Consider the following 19,239-nt stretch of genomic DNA (forward strand, 5'->3'; position numbering starts at 1 on the left):
AGCTATAGCAAGACTCCCTTTGTTTAAACTCCAAATCCCTAGCAATATAAGGCAAACTTCATCTGACCTTCCTCATTACTTGCTGCACCTGCATGCACAAGAACACCCAGATCCCTCTGCAGAGTTTCTCTCCATTTAAATAGTATTCTGCTTTTGACACTTCCTAACAAAATGCATGACCTCACACTTTTGTGCATTAAACTCCATCTGCCAAGTCTTTGCCCACTCACTCTACCTACCTATACCCTCTTATAGATATTTTACGTCCTCATCACAACATATCCTCTGTCCCAAATTTTGCATTGTCTTCAAATTCGATACATTACACTCCACCTCTTCCTCAACATCATTAAGATAGAAAGGTGACCATATTGAAACATAAAAGATTTGTGGAGGATTGACAGGGTCAATACAGAAAGGTGGGAGAGTCTAGAACCAGAAGCATAATCTCAGAGTAAGGGGTCACCCATTTCAGACGGAGATGAGGAGGAATTTCTTTTCTCTCAGAGTGGGGCAGAGGGCTGTTGTGGCTGGGTCATTAAGTATATTCAAGGCTGAGATCGATGTTTAATCAGTTAGGGAACCAAGAGTTATGGGGAAAAGGCAGGAAAGTGGAGCTGAGGATTATCAGATCAGCATCGAATAGTGCAACAGACTTGATGGGCAGAATGGCCTACTCCTGCTCCTCCGTCTTGTGGTCTAATATTCAATAATTGTTGGCTTTAATCTTTGTAATATTGTTGATTTGAAGATGGTCAACATATCAGTTGTGGTCAGTGGGTATCTCTGTAGCCTCTCAGCAGCAAGATTAAGTACAACATGTTGAATCTAGGCTCATACTGTCAATCCAAGACTGAGAGAGTGCTACACTGCACAAATGGCTGCTCCAGTCTCTACATTACAAGTGATGCTATTTCAGGAGTCTTTCATTGGCTGGAAAACACTTTGTGATATCTTGAGGCTGTGAAAGACGATATAAAATGTAAGTCTTTTTTTCTATTAACTCTACTTTCACCACCCTTTCAGGTAGTACATTCCAGAGCAGAACAACTCACTGAGAGCTAAAATGTAATTCTCACCTCCCTTCTGGCTCTTTGGCCAATTACCTCAAACTTTGTGTCCTCTGTTTACTGACCCACCTGTCACTTGAAGCAGTGTGCCCTTATTTACTCCACGGAAACAGCTCTCTTTAAATCTACCCTTAGCCTTCTGTGTTCAAAGGAAAACAATCTCAGTTTCACCAGTAGCTGTGTATAACCTCCCCCACATGTCAGCACTGGGTATTATTAAGGGTAATTTTGTGAAATAGCACAGACCATCACAGCAGACAGCATGAGTCTCTGGAATGCCTCCAATCCTAGTCTATATTCCATAGATAAGGGGAGCAAAAATATTCTCAGTATTCCAGCTGTGGTCTGCTTAGTGCCTTGCATAGTTGCAACAAAACCTCCCTGCATTTATACTCTATTCCCTTTTGACAATCTGTTTGCCTTCCCTATGCCTGCTGAATTTGTATGATAGGTTTTTGAGAGTTATGCATAAGGACTCCCAAATACCTCTCGTTGTTGTGAATTGCAAATACTTAGTATACAGGCGCAGCAAGTAATTGGGAAAGCTAATAGAATGTAATCACTTGCCACAAGGGAAATTGAATACAAAACTTGGGAGTAAAAACAGAAAATGCTGGAGATACTCAGCAGGTCTGGCAGCATCTGTGGAGAGATAAATAGAGTTAACATTTTGAGTCTGATACGACTTCTTGGAGAGGGAATTCCAGGATTTGGACCCAGTGACAGTGAAGGAATGGTGATACATTTCCAAGTCAGGATGGTGAGTGGCTTGGAGAGGTACTTGCAGGGGGTGGTGTTCCCATGTATCTGCTGTCCTTGTCCCTTGAGATGGAAGTGGTCATGGGTTTAGAAGGTGCTGTCTGATTGGTGAGTGAACTTTGTCAATGATACACATTGCTGCCATATACTTTCTTTCAGATGCTCTTACCTTTGCACAGAGCCAGTGAGTGATTGTTCCCACAGGCAACCTGAATAACGCACTTTCCTGCTAAGGTGCTCAGTTGCCTATATAAGTAAATAAAACCACTCATTAATGACCAAGCCAAGGGCTTCATTTCAAAGCTACATTCTACATGAATAGCATCAGCAATGAGGCCTGTATTCTAGCTCATTCATTTGGCAAACTCTCTCCCATGTTCATTGGACCCTGATTAAGCAATGCCTTGATTTTAAAATTCTTATCCTTTGTGTTCAAACCCCTCGTGACCTCACCCCCTGCTTGCCTACACTCCGTCAATTCATCAAGAGTCATATCTCTTCCCTCAAGTTCATCCCTGACGTTAGTCATCCCTCCGTTTGGAGCTGTACCTTCAACTGCTTGCAATCTAACTCCTGGATTTCCATCTCTTCCTCTCCACTTCTCTCTCCTCATGTAGCATACTACTTAGAATTTATCTTTCCCACTAAACACTGTCCTAATGTGGCCCTCAATAAATTCTATTTAATATACAAGAACCATGGTAAAGGTATTAAGGAAAATGTGCCAAAGGTAAGTATTTTCCAATGCCACATTCTCAATGATGGATCTCATTGAACGACAGAACAGGCCTCACGGGCTGAATAGCCTATTTCTGTTCCTATGTTTCTGTAATCTTCTCTGTCGGAAGAATATGGCGAGACAATATAAAATAAGGATGCAATTTTAAAGTATTGCAAGAGACACCGAGTGTGTTTGTATATAAAGTACTAAAGGTGTCAGGCAGATGGAGATAGCAGCCATGCTTATATTACTCTGCGCTTTACTGGCAGGGATATAGAATCTGGATGTAGGCTTGCTCACTGAGCTGGAAGGTTCATTTTCAGACGTTTCATCACCATACAAGGTAACATCTTCAGTGAGCCTCCGGGTGAAGCTTGGAGTCTTCGTCCACTGACTCACTGATGATGTTACTTAGTATGGTGACGAAACATCTGAAAATGAACCTTCCAGCTCAGCGAACAACCAGAACCTCAACCTGAGCTACATATCTTCTCGAAACTCACTAGGGATATAGAATAGAGGAACAAGGAGGGATTTTTTAAAAATTCATTATAGGAATATATATCACAGGCTAGGCCAGCATTTATTGCCCATCCCTAATTGCCCCATTGCTGAGGTTTAGAGTCCCAACCATGAATTCAGGGTCATCATCTTAATTCCAGATATTTATTGAATTCAAATTCCATAATTAGCCGTGGGTGGGATTCAAACCTGGGTCCCCAAAACATTACTTAGAGTCTCTGGATTACCAGCCCAGCGGTAATATCACTAGGTCATCGCCTCCCCTGTTAAACTTATACAAGTTCATATATGCAGAACATACACAATACAGTATGTACTATATATGCCGAACTTATACAGGATACTACTTAGACCATAATAACAACGTTGTGATGCTGTGTGAGCCCCTTTAAAATGTTTTATTACATTTTAAAGACCCTGAAGAGCTGGAAGGATAAACAGATACAGAATGACGAAACATCAGGCAGAAAACAGTGGGGAAGATGGGATGATCCTGATTGGTTGCATCCTCATTGTCACCGAGCACTAGGAAATGTCTGAGCACAGGTAATGGGAATCTGGCCAGGGAAGATCCATGTGTACAACAGACTCTGACTAATCTTCCTCTGTGTAATTGCTGAAGCGATCCATTCAAAAACATGAGATATTTCTTTAAGTGTTCCGAATTGATGTTTTGCCCTTTTAAGAATATAGAAGATATATGGAAACTAGAGGAGAAACATTCTGACCCATGAGCCTGTTCTCCTGTCAGTCAATGAGATCCAGGTAGCTCTGTAAGTGAACTCAACCAGACCAGGTAAGGCCCGCAGTTTCCTTCTCTAAAGGGAATATATGAACAATTGACAACAGTTTCATGGTCATCATTTAAAAATTGAAACAAATTTCATCATCTCCCATGACGGGATTTGAACCAAGGTCCCCAGGACATTACCTTGGATGCTGGATTAATACTACTGGGCCATTACCTTCCTTTTTGGTTAACTTTTGAGCTTATGGCCTTGGTATAGATGGAAGTGATGATGAAGTGGTAATGTCGCTAGACTAGGAGCCCAGAGATTAAGGCTCATGTTTTGGGCACTTGCGTTCATAAGAGATCTGATGGAATTTAATCACAATTAATAAAACTTGTATATAAAACCGGGCTTAGTAATTATGACCATTAAGCTATCAGTGACTATTATAAAAACTCCATCTGATTCAGGAATATCCTTTAGGGAGGGAAATCCTTATCCAGCCTGGCTGACATATGACTCCAGACCCACAACAATGGGGTTAACTCTTCAGTGCCCTGCAGTAAGACACTCAGGGTCATTAGGGACCAGCATCAAACATTGGCCATGCCAGGGATGCCTAGATCCCAGCAAAGAAAATTCTGCCAATGGCTGTTTAATGATGCTCGCACCAAATCTCCGATTCCAGCTTTTCACCACTTTAGAAATTCACAGGTGTATCCACTCCAGGTTCAATGTGGATGGATAATCTCATTTCTCTACATTAAAATCTTTGATTCAGGATTAAATCCTATTTAATTTATTTTTGTCATAAAAGGGAGTGTAGAACATAGAACATTACAGCGCAGTACAGGCCCTTCGGCCCTCGATGTTGCGCCAACCTGTGAAACCAATCTGAAGCCCACCTAAACTACACAATTCCATTGTCATCCATGTACTTATCCAATGACTATTTAAGTGCTCTTAAAGTTGGTGAGTCTACTACTGTTGCAGGCAGTGTGTTCCATGCTCTTCCCACTCTCTGAGTAATGAACCTACCTCTGACATCTGTCCTATATCCATCACCCCTCAATTTAAAGTGATGTCCCCTTGTGTTAGCCATCACCATCCGAAGGAAAGGGCTCTCACTGTCCACCCTATCTAGTCCTCTGATCATCTTGAGTGTCTCTATTAAGTCACCTCCTAACCTTCTTCTCTCTAGTGAAAACAGCACAGCCTCTGGTACTATTTTTAAAACTACCAGGCACAGGAAGGGAAGCAGAGAGCGTTAAATGTAATAAAATTCAGAGTGAGGAAAAGCTATTCTGCTCATTTCACCCAGAGGTGTCTATGCTGATTCTCTCCTGACCTGCCCACCTGAAACAGCCTGATTCAGGGCAGGAATAAAAGTGAGCTGAAAATGTGGTGCTGGAAAAGCGCAGCAGGTCGGACAGCATCCAAGGAGCAGGAGAATCGACGTTTCGGGCATAAGCCCTTCTTCAGGGATGAGGAAAGTCATTCCTGAAGAAGGGCTTATGCCCGAAACGTCGATTCTCCTGTTCCTTGGATGCTGCCTGACCTGCTGGGCTTTTCCAGCAACACATTTTCAGCTCTGATCTCCAGCATCTGCAGTCCTCACTTTCTCCAGGAATAAAAGTGAGTACTGTTCAAACACAAGATTCCTTGTCCCCTACAGCTAGCATGACTCTTACTTTGGCTCTGTGATTTTGAAAGCTTTTGCGAAACTTCTGTTCTTCTTGTTTTGTAATTTACTGAAAAACACATCTCCTCCTTCAGAAACATAGACAATATGTGCTGCTCCACTGTCCACAGAGTGAATCTTCAGCTTTTTCAATCCATTAACCAGCTCTGTGTAGAAAAGAAGGGAAAAGAAATAAGAACCACAGGAAATGGAACATTGAAACAAGCCTGAGATTCATTAGATTTGGACCAGGATGTAAGAAAAGACTTAAATATCTCCTCAAACTGTGCTCAATATTAACCTTCAGCTTTGCCTGATAAACAGATCTTTTGTGAATAGAAAGAAAGTTTATTCATTAGACAGTATTATGTCATTTTTTAATTAATTCACTGAGGAATGGTCAGGTTGAACTATGAACCCAATAAAAAGACATTTCAGTAATTAGTTTGCATCAGGGTCAACCAGAGAGCACATCTGTGAAAAACGTCATCCTTTTTAGAAAGAGGTCACTGCAAGGCGTTCAAACTGAAGTTGGTACAAAGTCACAAACTCGCGGCTGAACTCTCCTTGTTCAGGAGGCCTTGAGAAATCAATGGCCCGAAAAAAGAGCAATATGGCAGTGTCATCACCTCACAGCTGGGCACTTGAAAATGTCAAGTTCATCGAACCTTCCACCTCATGGAGTCACTGGTCCATACATTGACATGCAACACAAATTCCCAGCTCGGCGAACAGAACCACAACAATCATAGAGGTGTTCAGCACAGACACAGATCCTTTGGTTCAACTCGTCCATGCCAACCAGATATCCTAAATGAATCTAGTCACGTTTGCCAGCATTTGGCCCTTATCCCTGTAAACCCTTCCTATTGATATACCCACCCAACTGCCTTTTAAATGTTGTAATTGTACCAGCCTCCACCACTTCCTCTGGCAGCTCAATCCATACACATACCAGCCTCTGTGTGAACAAATTGCCCCTTAGGTCCCTTTTAAACCTTCCCCCCCTCACTTTAATTTCACTGATCCACTCAGTCTGGTTGGTCTCTGGTTGAGCCAACTCATCGCTGGGCTGCCCACCTCTCCTGACTCCTGTGTGAACCTATATATCACTGATATATGCTATATATCACCCCTATATATCACCCCTATACATTCTATATATCACCCCTCACTCATCTACAGCAGCTCCCAGTTGGTCAATGCATCGATTCTAAATTCATCATCTTTGTTTTCAAATTCCTGCAAAGTTTTACCCTCCCTCTCTCTGTACCCTCCACCAACCCAGTGACTCGGGAAGATGCTCCTCCACTTATGGATTCCTATGTATCCTTAATTTTTATCCCTCCACCACTGACGGCTGTGGCATTAGCTGCTGAAGTTGGAAACTCTGAAATTCCCTCTCAGAACCTCTTCACGTGGTCAAATCTTGCCTTTAAGAAAACACTTTAAAACCTTTCAAATCAAATTTTGCTCATCTGGCCTAATATCTCCTTTAGTATCAACACTTCCTTTGGTAAATGCTCCTGTGAAGCATCTGGTAATATTATGCTATTAAAGGTGCTATGTAAATGCAAGTAAATGCTGTTAGTCAGTAAGTTCCTTTCATTTATACCTAATTCTCACAACCACCATCCACTCCAACATGGCCATGGATAAATAAAGAAAAATATTTTTGAAAGTGGATTAAAGGGTTTATATTGTGTTCTCAAAGACCTGGAAAAGGAAACATTTGTAGAACAGTAGAGTGGGTCTAATTGGATAAATATTTCAAAGAGGCAGAGTCAGTAGAAGGTGGGCTCGATGGTCTACTCTATATTTTATTATTCTGTGATGTTAAAATGCAGCCAATTGCCTTGGAATATACATGATGCAATAAATCAGACCAGATGCATCAGCCCACGTCAATTGTCCCACAGCTCTCCCTGCCTATGCCACAACAAATCGTCAAATATTTTAAAGACTGGGTGCTAAAAGGGAGTCGAAGGGCAGGGTGAGGGAGTTCAACACAAAAGTTGAGGCCATAACCAGATGATCTGTATCCCGCCCTGTTCAGTAACCTCTCCTTGTCTGTTCTTCCTCATATCCCCTTCCCCAACCTTATCCCAGTCCCAACCTTCCAACTCGGCACCGCCCTCATGACCTGTCCTACCTGTCCATCTTCCTTCCCACCTATCCGCTCTACCCTCGTCTCTGACCTATCACCTTTACCCCCACCTCAATCTACCTAGAGCACTCCCAGCTACCTTCACCCTAGCCCCACCCCCCTCCCATTTATCTCTCAGCCCCCTTGGCTCACAACTTCATTCCTGATGAAAGGCTTTTGCCCAAAATGTTGATTCTCCTGCTCCTCGGATGCTGCTTGACCTGCTGTGCCTTTCCAGCAACACACTCTCAACTCTATATCCCTCTAAACCCTTCCTTTTCATGTACCTGACCAAATGTCTGAGAAATATGGTACCTGCATCTAGTATTTCCTTTGGCAGCTCATTCCACATACTAACCACCTTCTGTGTGAAAAGGTTGCCTTCAGTTATGGGTATGGAAAGGTGAATGGAAACTGAAGCTAAGAAGCTTGGGGGAGGGGATATGAGGAAACTGGTGAAATCCACATTGATCCTGTGCGGTCGGAGGATCCTAAGGCAGAAGATGAGGTGTTCTTCCTCTAGGCGTCGGGTGGTTAGGGTATGGTGATGGAGAAGGCCCAGGGCCTGCATGTCTTCGGCAGAGTGGGAGGGGGAATTGAAACGTCCGAAAGGTCAGCTTTGAGCTTGTGATGTGCAGCTGCTCCCACACTCCCATCCCATGTTAGGGATCAAGGTCCCATTCCCATTTATGATTTTATTTCCAAGAATCTATCTAATTCCCTTTCTGTTAAATATATGTCCACTACCTTTTCAGAATCATTGCATAACAAAGATTTCCTCATCTCTCTCTCCTGGTCTTTCACCATTAATCCATCTCATTTGGTTACCCACTGTCCTGTTGGTGGGAACAGTTTCTCCTCATTCACTCTATTGAAGCTCTTCCTGATTTTGGAACTGTTTGTTAACCTTCTCTGCTCCAAAGGGAACAATCCCAGTTTCTCCAGTCTCCATACCCCTCTCCCTGGTACCATTCTGTATGGCACTTACTTTATAGAATAATAAAATTTTACAGTACTGAAGGAGACCATCATGTCCGTACAAGCTTCCAAAGAACTACCCGGCTAGTCCCATTCTCTAGCGCTATCTCCATAGCTCTCTAAATCCATCATTTCAAATATATATCCAGCTCTCTTTTGAAACCTTTTCTAGAATCTGCTTCCCTCACTCTCCCAGGCAGTGCATTCCAAATCCTAACAACTCTCTGAATAGAAAATCTTCTTCTCATTTAACCACTAGCTCTCTTGCTGACAACCTTGACCTCTAGTTATTGACATACTAACTAGTGGAAACAGACTATCCCTCTTTACCCTGTCAAAATTGTTCATAACTTTGTAAACCTCAATAAGGTCACCTGTTGATCTACTCTGTTCCAAGGACAACAAGCCCAATACCTCTAATCTTTCCTTGTATCTAGAATCCTTCATTCCTGGGATAATTATAGTAATTCAGTTGCATCCTTCAGGGCTTTAATATCCTTCTGTAAATATGGTGCCCAGAGCTGAACACAATACTCCAAATGTGGTTTGACTAATAATTTGTAGAGATGTAGCAGTAATTTCTTGCTTTTATACTCTATGTCTCTATTTAAAGATGCAAGGATCCTGTCTGCCTTCTTAACAATGTTGATCAATTTTACAATCCAACTTTGGGAGTCCAAATTAAAATAATGAAACAGTGACAGGTAAATTCAAAGAAAATCATTTAATACGTGAATATAAAAATGTATTTTTAAAGTTCCATTTATTAATAAGATATGGGTGTCCCTGGCTAGGCCAACAATTATTTGCCCATCCGTAATGGCCAAGAGGGCAGTTGAGAATCAATCACATTGCTGTGGGTCTCGAGTCACATGTGGGCCAGACCGGGTAAGGACAGCGGATTTCCTTCCCTGAAGGACATTTTTGAACCAAATGGCCTTTTTTTAATGACAATTGACAGTGGTCAGAGCTGTCCCCCGGGATATGAATGGGATCCATTTTTGAGTGCATTCTTAAGTCAATTTGTTTGCAAGGTGGAACATAGTGCTGGACAATATAAAATAGCTGTTTGTAAGTATGAGGAAACATTTGCATATCAGATTTTTAAAATTAATATTAATATACCTCTGAGTGGGTGATAGCCTCATGGATTGCTGGACTCTTAATCCAGACTCGGGGAATGTTCTGGACACCTGGGTTTGAATCCTCCCATGGCAGATGGTAGAAATTGAATTCAATATAACATAAGGTTGGGGAACAAGAGTCTAATGATGAGCACAAAATCATTATTGAGTGTCAGGAAAAACCCATCTGGTTCACTAATGCGCTTCAGAGAAGGAAACTGCCATCCTCACCCAGTCTGGCCTACATGTGACTCCAGACCTACAGCAATGTGGTTGACTCTTAACTGCCCTCTGGGCAATTAGGGAGATAGACAATAAATGCTGGCCCAGCCAGTAACACCCTCATCCTGAGAATGAATTTTTAAAAATGTGTAAGTCCAGGACCCCTGGTCACCATTAAGTGAGGTTTAGTTCCAGATTTTTATGGAATTCAAATTTTACCATCTACTCTGGAGGTGTGGTTGAACCCCCAGCTTGCTCTCCTATCACCAACCATTAACCTAGGGTTCTGGACTCCTAGTCCGATGACTCTAGCACTACACCTCCCCTAATTTGAAACACAAAAATTAATATTTTGGTCTGACTGCACAGATTTTGCGCAAATGATAAATCTAGAAATAAAATTATCTGCACATCTTGAAAAGTTTCATCACTGTCTTACTCAGGTTGACATAATCTGCTGTCTTTCTCAAGCAGAGAAGTTTCCACTTAGCAGCACAGTTCCCTTCACAGAATTGAAACTGAAAGTGAACCTAAAGGCAGGGAGGAAATCAAAGCTCAAAGCTCAAAATCGAAACTCACTGCAAATAACTATATCTGAAAAAAACACCATGCTGGTTCTGCACAGACACATGAGGCACCCTCCTAGCAGGTTTTAGTAATTAATGAGTGAGTCTCCTTTTAAATGTTTGATTGTTTGAATGTGGTCAAGTGTGGAAACGTGTATTAATCTCATTTTAAGACAGTTCAAGCATTTATTTCAAAGCAATTTGCATTGGTCTGCTCCCACTAATCCCCAAGCCTGAAGCAAACGACCAGTAACCCAAACTTGTACTCTTATTTTGAATATTACTCATTTATTTGCCAAAAAACAGAAAGAACTGCAGATACTGGAAATCTGAAACAAAAACCGAAATTGCTGGAAATTTATTAAACAGATCAGTTTCTCAATTTTAAATATAACAAAAGACTTTTCACTTTGACGATCGGGGAATATGGGAAGATTATTAGCACAATTTCTTATTTAAATTAATCCCAAACCGTGTAAACCCAGTTGGACATTTACTGTCATTACCGGTATTATTAATGACAGACTGTGCTTTGCAATTCTGATAAAGATTGAACTATTTTACAAGCTGCTTATAGAGGCATTGAGAGAGAACAGACAATTTAAATTAGTTAATTTCACTAGAAAGAGGGCTAGCATATGAATGATGACTGAATGACCCTCTTTGGTGTTATGAACTTTATCAATCTCCGTGCCCACAAGTTAATTTTCCTAATTCCCTGTGATGGGATTCACAAGGAATTAGGAAAATTATTGTGTCCGCATTTTCAATGCATACAGTAATCCATTAATGAGATTAATCCCCATAATTTTCTGGTATCTTAATTCATTTTATAGATTTCAGATGCATAACTGGGCAAAGTAATCTGATAGAAACCAAATATATTTAATTTTCTGATTTTGTGAATTCTGTTTGAATTGATAAAAGAGTTTCATAGAACACTTTCCACAAGATTCCTCAGGTGTGCATAGGTCAATAAAAGCATTAATCTCTAGCTATTTTCTCACTTACCTGGCTGTACTCTCTGCTTCTGGTCATGAAACAAAATGTAAACTCTGCCATCCTTCAATAAATAGACAGTGAATCGAGTTCTGCAGCTGATCTCCACAATCTGCTCATCCTTGAAGATTTCATTCAAAGGGGTTGCTTGTGACAATACCCCATCCATGTGGGTCTCTGGCCTCACTTGCCTGTTCTGTGACTGCTCCCAGCGTAACATGCTTGCCCCCACAGAGTTGCATCTCTGCTTTGAGTGCAGGGCTGGGAGTTTGCAGTTTCATTTCCTGCTAAACAAAGTATTTAACTTGGCTGAGATCCAGTGTCTTGCTGAATACAGCAATCAAATAAAAATTATATAATTTGGATGCATGAACTGACAAACAACTCTTGACAATGCTCAGAGGAATGGATAACAAGTAGACAGATGCAATGTCTGAGAAACAACAACTTGCTTACTCACAGCAAGTCCCTCAAAGAACCATGAAATAAACAGGGTTAGGGTTAGAGTCAGGGTCAGGGTCAGGGTTAGGGTTAGTATTATTGTTAGTGTTAGGGTTAGGGTTAGTGTTAGGATTATGGTTAGTGTTAGTGTTAGGGTGAGGGTTAGAGTTAGTGTTAGGATTAGGGTTAGGATTAAAGTTGGGTTAAGGTTAGGATTAGGATTAGGGTTAGCATTAAGGTTAGCCTGCATGTGTGCAGTGTTTTTTATGATCGTCAAGCGTGTCCAAGTGCTTGTTTAATGTAGGAAACTCAAAAGTCAATTTACACACAGCAAGCTCCCATGATGTGAAGTGTGATGATGACAGGAGATCCATATTTTCTGACATTGATTGAGGATAAGAATTGAGGAACTCCATGTTTCCTCTTGGAACTAATGCCGGGGATAATAGACAATAGACAATAGACAATAGACAATAGATGCAGGAGTAGGCCATTCAGCCCTTCGAGCCTGCACCGCCATTCAATATGATCATGGCTGATCATTCCCAATCAGTATCCTGTTCCAGCCTTATCTCCATAACCCTTGACTCCACTATCTTTAAGAGCTCTATCCAATTCTTTCTTAAATGAATCCAGAGACTGGGCCTCCACTGCCCTCTGGGGCAGAGCATTCCACACAGCCACCATTCTCTGGGTGAAGTAGTTTCTCCTCATCTCTGTCCTAAATGGTCTACCCCGTATTTTTAAGTTGTGTCCTCTGGTTCGGCACTCCCCCATCAGCGGAAATATGTTTCCTCCTGCCAGAGTGTCCAATCCTTTCATAATCCTATACGTTTCAATCAGATCCCCTCTCAGTCTTCTAAACTCAAGGGTATACAAGCCCAGTCGCTTCAGTCTTTCTGTGTAAGGCAATCCTGCCATTCCAGGAATTGACCACGTGAACCTACGCTGCACTCCCTCAATAGCCAGAATGTCTTTCCTCAAATTTGGAGACCAGACAGTACACAGTACTCCAGGTGTGGTCTCACCAGGGCCCTGTACAGCTGCAGAAGTACCTCTTTGTTTCTATACTCAATTCCTCTTGTTATGAAGGCCAGCATGCTATTAGCCTTCTTCACGACCTGCTGTACCTGCATGCTTGCCTTCATTGACTGGTGGACAAGAACACCCAGATCTCTCTGTACTGCCCCTTTACCTAATTTGATACCATTGAGGTAGTAATCTGCCTTCCTGTTCTTGCCACCAAAGTGGATAACCAGACATTTATCCACATTAAACTGCATCTGCCATGCATCTGCCCACTCACCTAACTTGTCCAGGTCACCCTGTAATCTCCTAACATCCTCATCACATTTCACCCTACCACCCAGCTTTGTATCATCAGCAAATTTGCTAATGTTATTGCTGATACCATCTTCTATATCATTTACATATATTGTAAAAAGCTGCGGTCCCAGCACGGATCCCTGTGGTACCCCACTGGTCACTGCCTGCCATTCCGAAATGGAGCCGTTAATCACTACCCTTTGTTTCCTACTAGCCAACCAATTCTCTATCCAATCTAGTACTTTGCCCCCAATACCGTGCGCCCTAATTTTACTCACTAACCTCTTGTGTGGGACTTTATCAAAAGCTTTCTGAAAGTCCAGGTACACTACATCCACTGGATCTCCCTCGTCCATCTTCCAAGTTACATCCTCAAAAAATTCAAGAAGATTAGTCAAGCATGATTTCCCCTTCATAAATCCATGCTGACTCTGTCCTATCCTGTTACTATTATCCAGATGTGCCGTAATTTCATCCTTTATAATAGACTCCAGCATCTTTCCCACCACTGAGGTCAGACTAACTGGTCTATAATTTCCTGCTTTCTCCCGCCCACCCTTCATTTGCACTCACACATGCAGGATTTCACCAATAACATCTCATAAGCATGAAGGCACAGCAGTGCAGCACTCCCTCAGAACTGTATGCGGTATCAGTCTGAGCTGATGTCCTGGAGGGGAATCTTGTGTCTGGAATTTTGCAGCTCAGAATTAAGACTGCCACCAACTGAATCAAGGCTAACATGCTATCCGTGAACAGAACATCTGACAATGCAGCACTTTCTCTGGAATTTACAGGAAATGTCAGCCTGGAGAATGTAGCTATCTCAAGTGAAGAACCTGGTGCCTCTTTTTTACTCATGTGACATAGGCATCACTGGCTGGGCCAGCATTCATTGCCTAGCCAAAGTGCCTTTGAGAAGATGGGGGTGAGCTGCTTTCTTGACCCGCTACGGTCCATGTGCTGTAGGATGACCCACAATGCCGTTAGGGCGGGAATTCCAGGATTCTGACCCAGTGACTCTGAAGGAACAGCGATATATTTCCAAATCAGGATGAGTGACTTGCAGGAGATTTTGCAGGCTATAGTGTTTCCATATATCTGCCGCCCCATCCTTCTAGATGGACGAGGTCACGTGTTTGGAAAGGGTTGTCTAGGGATCTTTGGTGAACTGCGTGCATCTTGTAGATAGTACGCACTATAGTTACTGAGCATCACTGGTCGAAGGATTGCATGTTTATGGGAATGATGTCAATCAAGTGGGTTGCTTTGTCCTGGATGGTGTCAAGCTTCTTGAGTGATGTTGTAGCTGCACCCATCCAGGCAAGTGGGGAGTATTCCATCACACTACTGACAGAGAACTATAGATGCTGGAGATCTGAAAAATAAACAGAAATTGCTGGTGAAACTCATCAGAGACAGTCTGAAGAGTTCTGATGGAGAGTTACAAGACTCGAAACGTTAACTCTGCTTTCTTCCCACAGATGCTGCCAGACCTGCTGAGTTTCTCCATAAGTTTCTGTTTTCATTTCAGATGGTAGACAGACTCTAGGGAGTCAGGAGGTAGGTTACTTGTGGTAGTATTCTGAGCCTCAGATCTGCTCTTGTAAGCTCTGTGTTTATGTGGTGAGTCCAGTTGAGTTTCTGGTCAATGGTAACCTTCAGAATGTTGACAGTTGGGGATTCAGTGGTGGCAACACCCAAAGGCAGGACAGACATGGTAGATGTGCCCACCTCACTCTAAAGACTTAGTGAGTACCAAATGCTCCTTCTCCACAGAAGAACTCTTTTTACAATTAAGGTAATAAATGAGCAGCGCTCCGAAAACTTGTGATTTTAAATGAACCTGTTGGATTATAACCTGGTGTTGTGTGATTTCTGACTTGGTCCACTTCAAGTCAACACTGGAACCTCCCCATCATAAAAGTGCAGTAAACAGGGGAGATAAAGAAAAATTATTTGCTGCAGTGAGGTAGTGAGAACAAGGAAGGCAAAACTTTAACATTTGAGCCAGGTCATTCAAGATTGATGCCAGGAAACACAAAGGGAAGTAGAAATACAAAACTTTCTCCCCCAAAAAAGCACTGAGGCGAGAGGTTGAATGAAAAATTTAGGAATCTGAAATTGACGAGTTTGTTTTTGGAATTGAGGATGGCAGAACTGGGGGTGTGTGTATGTGTGTGTGTTGGGGGTGGTGGGGGTGGGGGGTGGGGAGTGGTGTAGCAGCAGTTAAATCAGTCCCAATCTAACCAGAAAGACCTGAAGGGCTTAATGTTGTTTTGTATATCTCCAGAGGCAATTGCTTATTTTTACACAGCATTGGGCAAAATGTCATGGGCGCCCCAGGAGGAGTTGGCATGTGGCCAGCACAGGGCCATAACGTTGGGCACCAGGCTTTTGGCAGAGTTCACAGTGCCCTACATCCTTGACATCACATCAGCTTTGCCAGCAGCAAGGGGAAGTTCCTGCTCACCAGCCTGGGCACTAGTTGAAGCCCTTATATGGACAATCAATGGCCACTCACGACCAGCGCTGGGATTTTACCCATGGCAAGGGGCAAGCTGGTGTTTGTCATCCAGCTCTCCCCCAGTCTCCCCTTATACCGTCCAACAAATCTCAGAGACATTGTTGGGACCAAAGACTCCAGCCATTTGATTGGCAATCAACCCTGTACCTGCTGCCCACCACAATCCCAGAGGTGGGACTTCCTTCTACAACAGAATAGCAGGAGGCCTCAACTCAAGACTGGTGGCTTCAAGGTGAATCAGCCAAGTCAGGGGTCACAAATCGCGTGTCAAATTCAGTTTGTGGTAACCCTGCTCAGCTGCTGCACAGTTAGGATAAAGTCAGAAGTCACACAACACCAGGTTATAGTCCAATAGGTTTATTTAAAATCACACGCTTTCAGAGCACTGCTCCTTCATCAGGTATTGTGTGACTTTTGACCCTATACGATTAGTCACTGATAAAATCATAATAATGCTCTTACAATGAATTGCTGACAACTCATTGCTTCAAATATAAGTAACATTGAGTTTGTGTAATGATATACTAACTGCTTGTTCTCACTCATCTGTAGTGTGGACAGTGTCAAGTCAGTCTTGTCAGTGAGAGTAAATTTAGCTCTGTGATCCGAACTGTTGCCAGCAACAATGGTTAGCCTGGCTTTAATCATTACATGGGGTTACACACACTCACACACTCACAGACATGTACATATATACACATACACCCATCTACACACCTGCCTCCCCCCCCCCAACACACACACACACACACACTATGTTGAGCAGGTTTTAAATATATCAGAGAAAGGGGGAAATCGGGCTTCAGACATATTCATTTGTCTTTCTGTAAATTCTTCACTCAATGTATTCAAATCGTGTTTTAATGAAAGCTAACTGAACCATATTTAGCGACATAGCAACAGAGAGTGCAGGAGGAACTCCACAAGTCTGTGAGAAAGGAACAGGACTTAAAACTATGTCGCGGGGAGGTTGGACAGCTTCTCCCTCTCACAAGGAAGATCAGCTGGAAGCCATCTTGTGCAATGGAAGCCTGGTCTCTAAGTTTCCTAAATGCAAGACCTCCACCCCTCACTAGGGAGGAAGCTTTGTCCTCAGGACCTGCCAGTCGACCTGATTGGCTAGTAGGCCAGTCATGAGCTGAATAGTCAGTGTTGCTGGGACTGCAGCCAGGCCCACACAGAGGTCTGAGGGAACCCAGCCTCAGGCTCGTCCAGTTTGGGGGTGGGAGGGAATGTGAGGGGATGGGGAGGGTATGTGTGCTTTGTAGAGGAAGGGTTTAGAAGGAAGGGAGGGTACTACTTTGAAGGGAGGTGTCCCCAATGGGCAAAGGATCTTCCTAAAGGCTATGGAAGAAAAAGACCAACATGGAACAGTTACGCCAAATGACTTTTCCCTGCACTGTAAATTCTCTATAATCTGTATAATTCTACATCCTAATGTCCTTTAGGGAAGGAAATCTGCCATTCTTGCCTGGTCTGGCCTACAAGTGACTCCAGACCCACAGCAATGTGGTTGACTCTTAACTGCCCTATGAAATGACCCTCGCAAGTCACTCAGTTGTATCAATCACTATGAAGTCTCAAAAAAGAAATGAAACCAGATGGGTCACCTGGCATCGACCTATGCAACAGAAAAGAAAACTGCAGAAACAGCCCTGGTGACCCTACAAAGTCATCCTAACTAATATCTAGGGGCCAGTGCCAAAATTGGAAGGGCTGTCTCATAGACTAGTCAAGTAACAGCCTGACATAGTCATCCTCATGGAATTATAGCCTTACAGACTGTGTCCTGGACACCATCATCACCAGCACTGCATGTGTCCTGTCTTGTCAGCAGGACAGACCCAGCAGATGTGGTGCGCAGTGGTGACCAACTGAAGTCACCACACAAACACAGCAGGATACAAAAAAGGCTACAAAAGCAGGTCAGATGCTAATAATACTGGAGCGAGTAACTCACTTCCTGACTCCCCAGACGTGTCAATCATTAACAATGGTCAAGTCAGGAATGTGATGAAATACTCTCCACTTGCTTGGATGGGTCCAGAGAAAACAACATTCAAGAAGCTTGACACCATCCAGGACAAAGCAACCCATTTGTTTGGCACCATATCCACAACGTCCACTCCCTCAACCACTGGCGCTCAGTACTGGCAGTGTGTATTATGGATGTAAGTTTGCTCGCTGAGCTGGAAAATTTGTTTTCAGACATTTCGTCACCATACTAGGTAACATCATCAGTGAGCCTCCGGTGAAGCGCTGGTGTAATGTCCGGCTTTCTATTTATGTGTTTAGGTTTCCTTGGGTTGGTGATGTCACGTCCTGTGTTGGTGGCATCGGTTCCTGTGGTGGTGATGTCATTTCCGGTTCTTTTTCTCAGAGGGTGGTAAATGGGGTCCAAGTCAATGTTCTTGTTGATAGAGTTCCGGTTGGAATGCCATCCTTCTAGGAATTCTCGTGCGTGTCTCTGTTTGACTTATCCTAGGATGGATATGTTGTCCCAGTCAAAGTGGTGTCCTTCCACATCTGTATGTAAGGATACTAGTGAAAGAGGGTCATTTCTTTTTGTGGCTAGTTGATGTTCATGTAACCTGGTGGCTAGTTTTCTGCCTGTTTGTCCAATGTAGTGTTTGTTAAAGGTATTTTGTAAATGACATTAGTTTTGCTCATTGTCTGCATAGGGTCTTTCATGTTCATTAGCTGCTGTTTTAGTGTGTTGGTGGGTTTGTGGGCTACCATGATGCCAAGAGGTCAGAGTAGTCTGGCAGTCATTTCAGAGATGTCTTTGATGTAGGGGAGAGTGGCTCGGGTTTCTGGACGTGTTTTGTCAGCTTGTTTGGGTTGGTTGCTGAGAAATCAGTGTCCATTGGGTAAAGAGTGAGGACTGCAGATACTGATCATCACTTTTCTGATGATGGGCTTATGCCCAAAACATCGATTTTCCTGCTCCTCGGATGCTGTCTGACCTGCTGTGCTTTTCCAGCACCACTCTCTCGATTGTGTGTATGGGGTACCTGTTCTTTTTGAATACACTATATATGTGATTTTCTTCTGCTCTTCATAGTTCCTCTGTGCTGCAGTGTGTAGTGGCTCATTGAAATAATGTTCTAATACAGCGTCGTTTGTGGGTGTTGGGATGATTGCTTCTGTCGTTCAGTATTTAGTCCATGTGTGTTATTTTCCTGTAGACACTGGTTTGAAGCTCCCCATTGGCTGTTCGCTCTACGGTGACATCTAGGAATGGCTGTTTGTTGTTGTTTTCCTCCTCTTTAGTGAATTTTATGCCAGTAAGGGTATTATTTATGGGCTTGAAGGTTTCCTCTAATTTGTTTTGTTTAGTGATGACAAAGGTGTCATCCACGTAGCGGACCTAAAGTTTGGGTTTGATGGTTGGCAGAGCTGTTTGTTCGAGTCTTTGCATTACTG

The 19,239-nt window shown here is 42.9% G+C and overlaps 1 protein-coding gene across 1 annotated transcript in view; it reads right to left on the reverse strand.

Annotated features, from left to right (window-relative positions):
* The window catches only part of LOC140485453 (probable E3 ubiquitin-protein ligase HERC4), a 103,020-nt gene that overhangs the window by 75,414 nt on the left and 8,367 nt on the right, over positions 1-19,239 (reverse strand). The window contains exons 2-3 of the mRNA XM_072583656.1: positions 5,495-5,651; positions 1,999-2,075 (exon numbers count right to left, since the gene is read on the reverse strand). Of these exons, the coding sequence (XP_072439757.1) occupies positions 1,999-2,075; positions 5,495-5,651 (234 nt within the window). The remainder of the gene's footprint in view (positions 1-1,998; positions 2,076-5,494; positions 5,652-19,239) is intronic.

The sequence above is a fragment of the Chiloscyllium punctatum genome, chromosome 14 (genome assembly GCF_047496795.1).
Source record: "Chiloscyllium punctatum isolate Juve2018m chromosome 14, sChiPun1.3, whole genome shotgun sequence".
Lineage (NCBI taxonomy): Eukaryota > Metazoa > Chordata > Chondrichthyes > Orectolobiformes > Hemiscylliidae > Chiloscyllium > Chiloscyllium punctatum.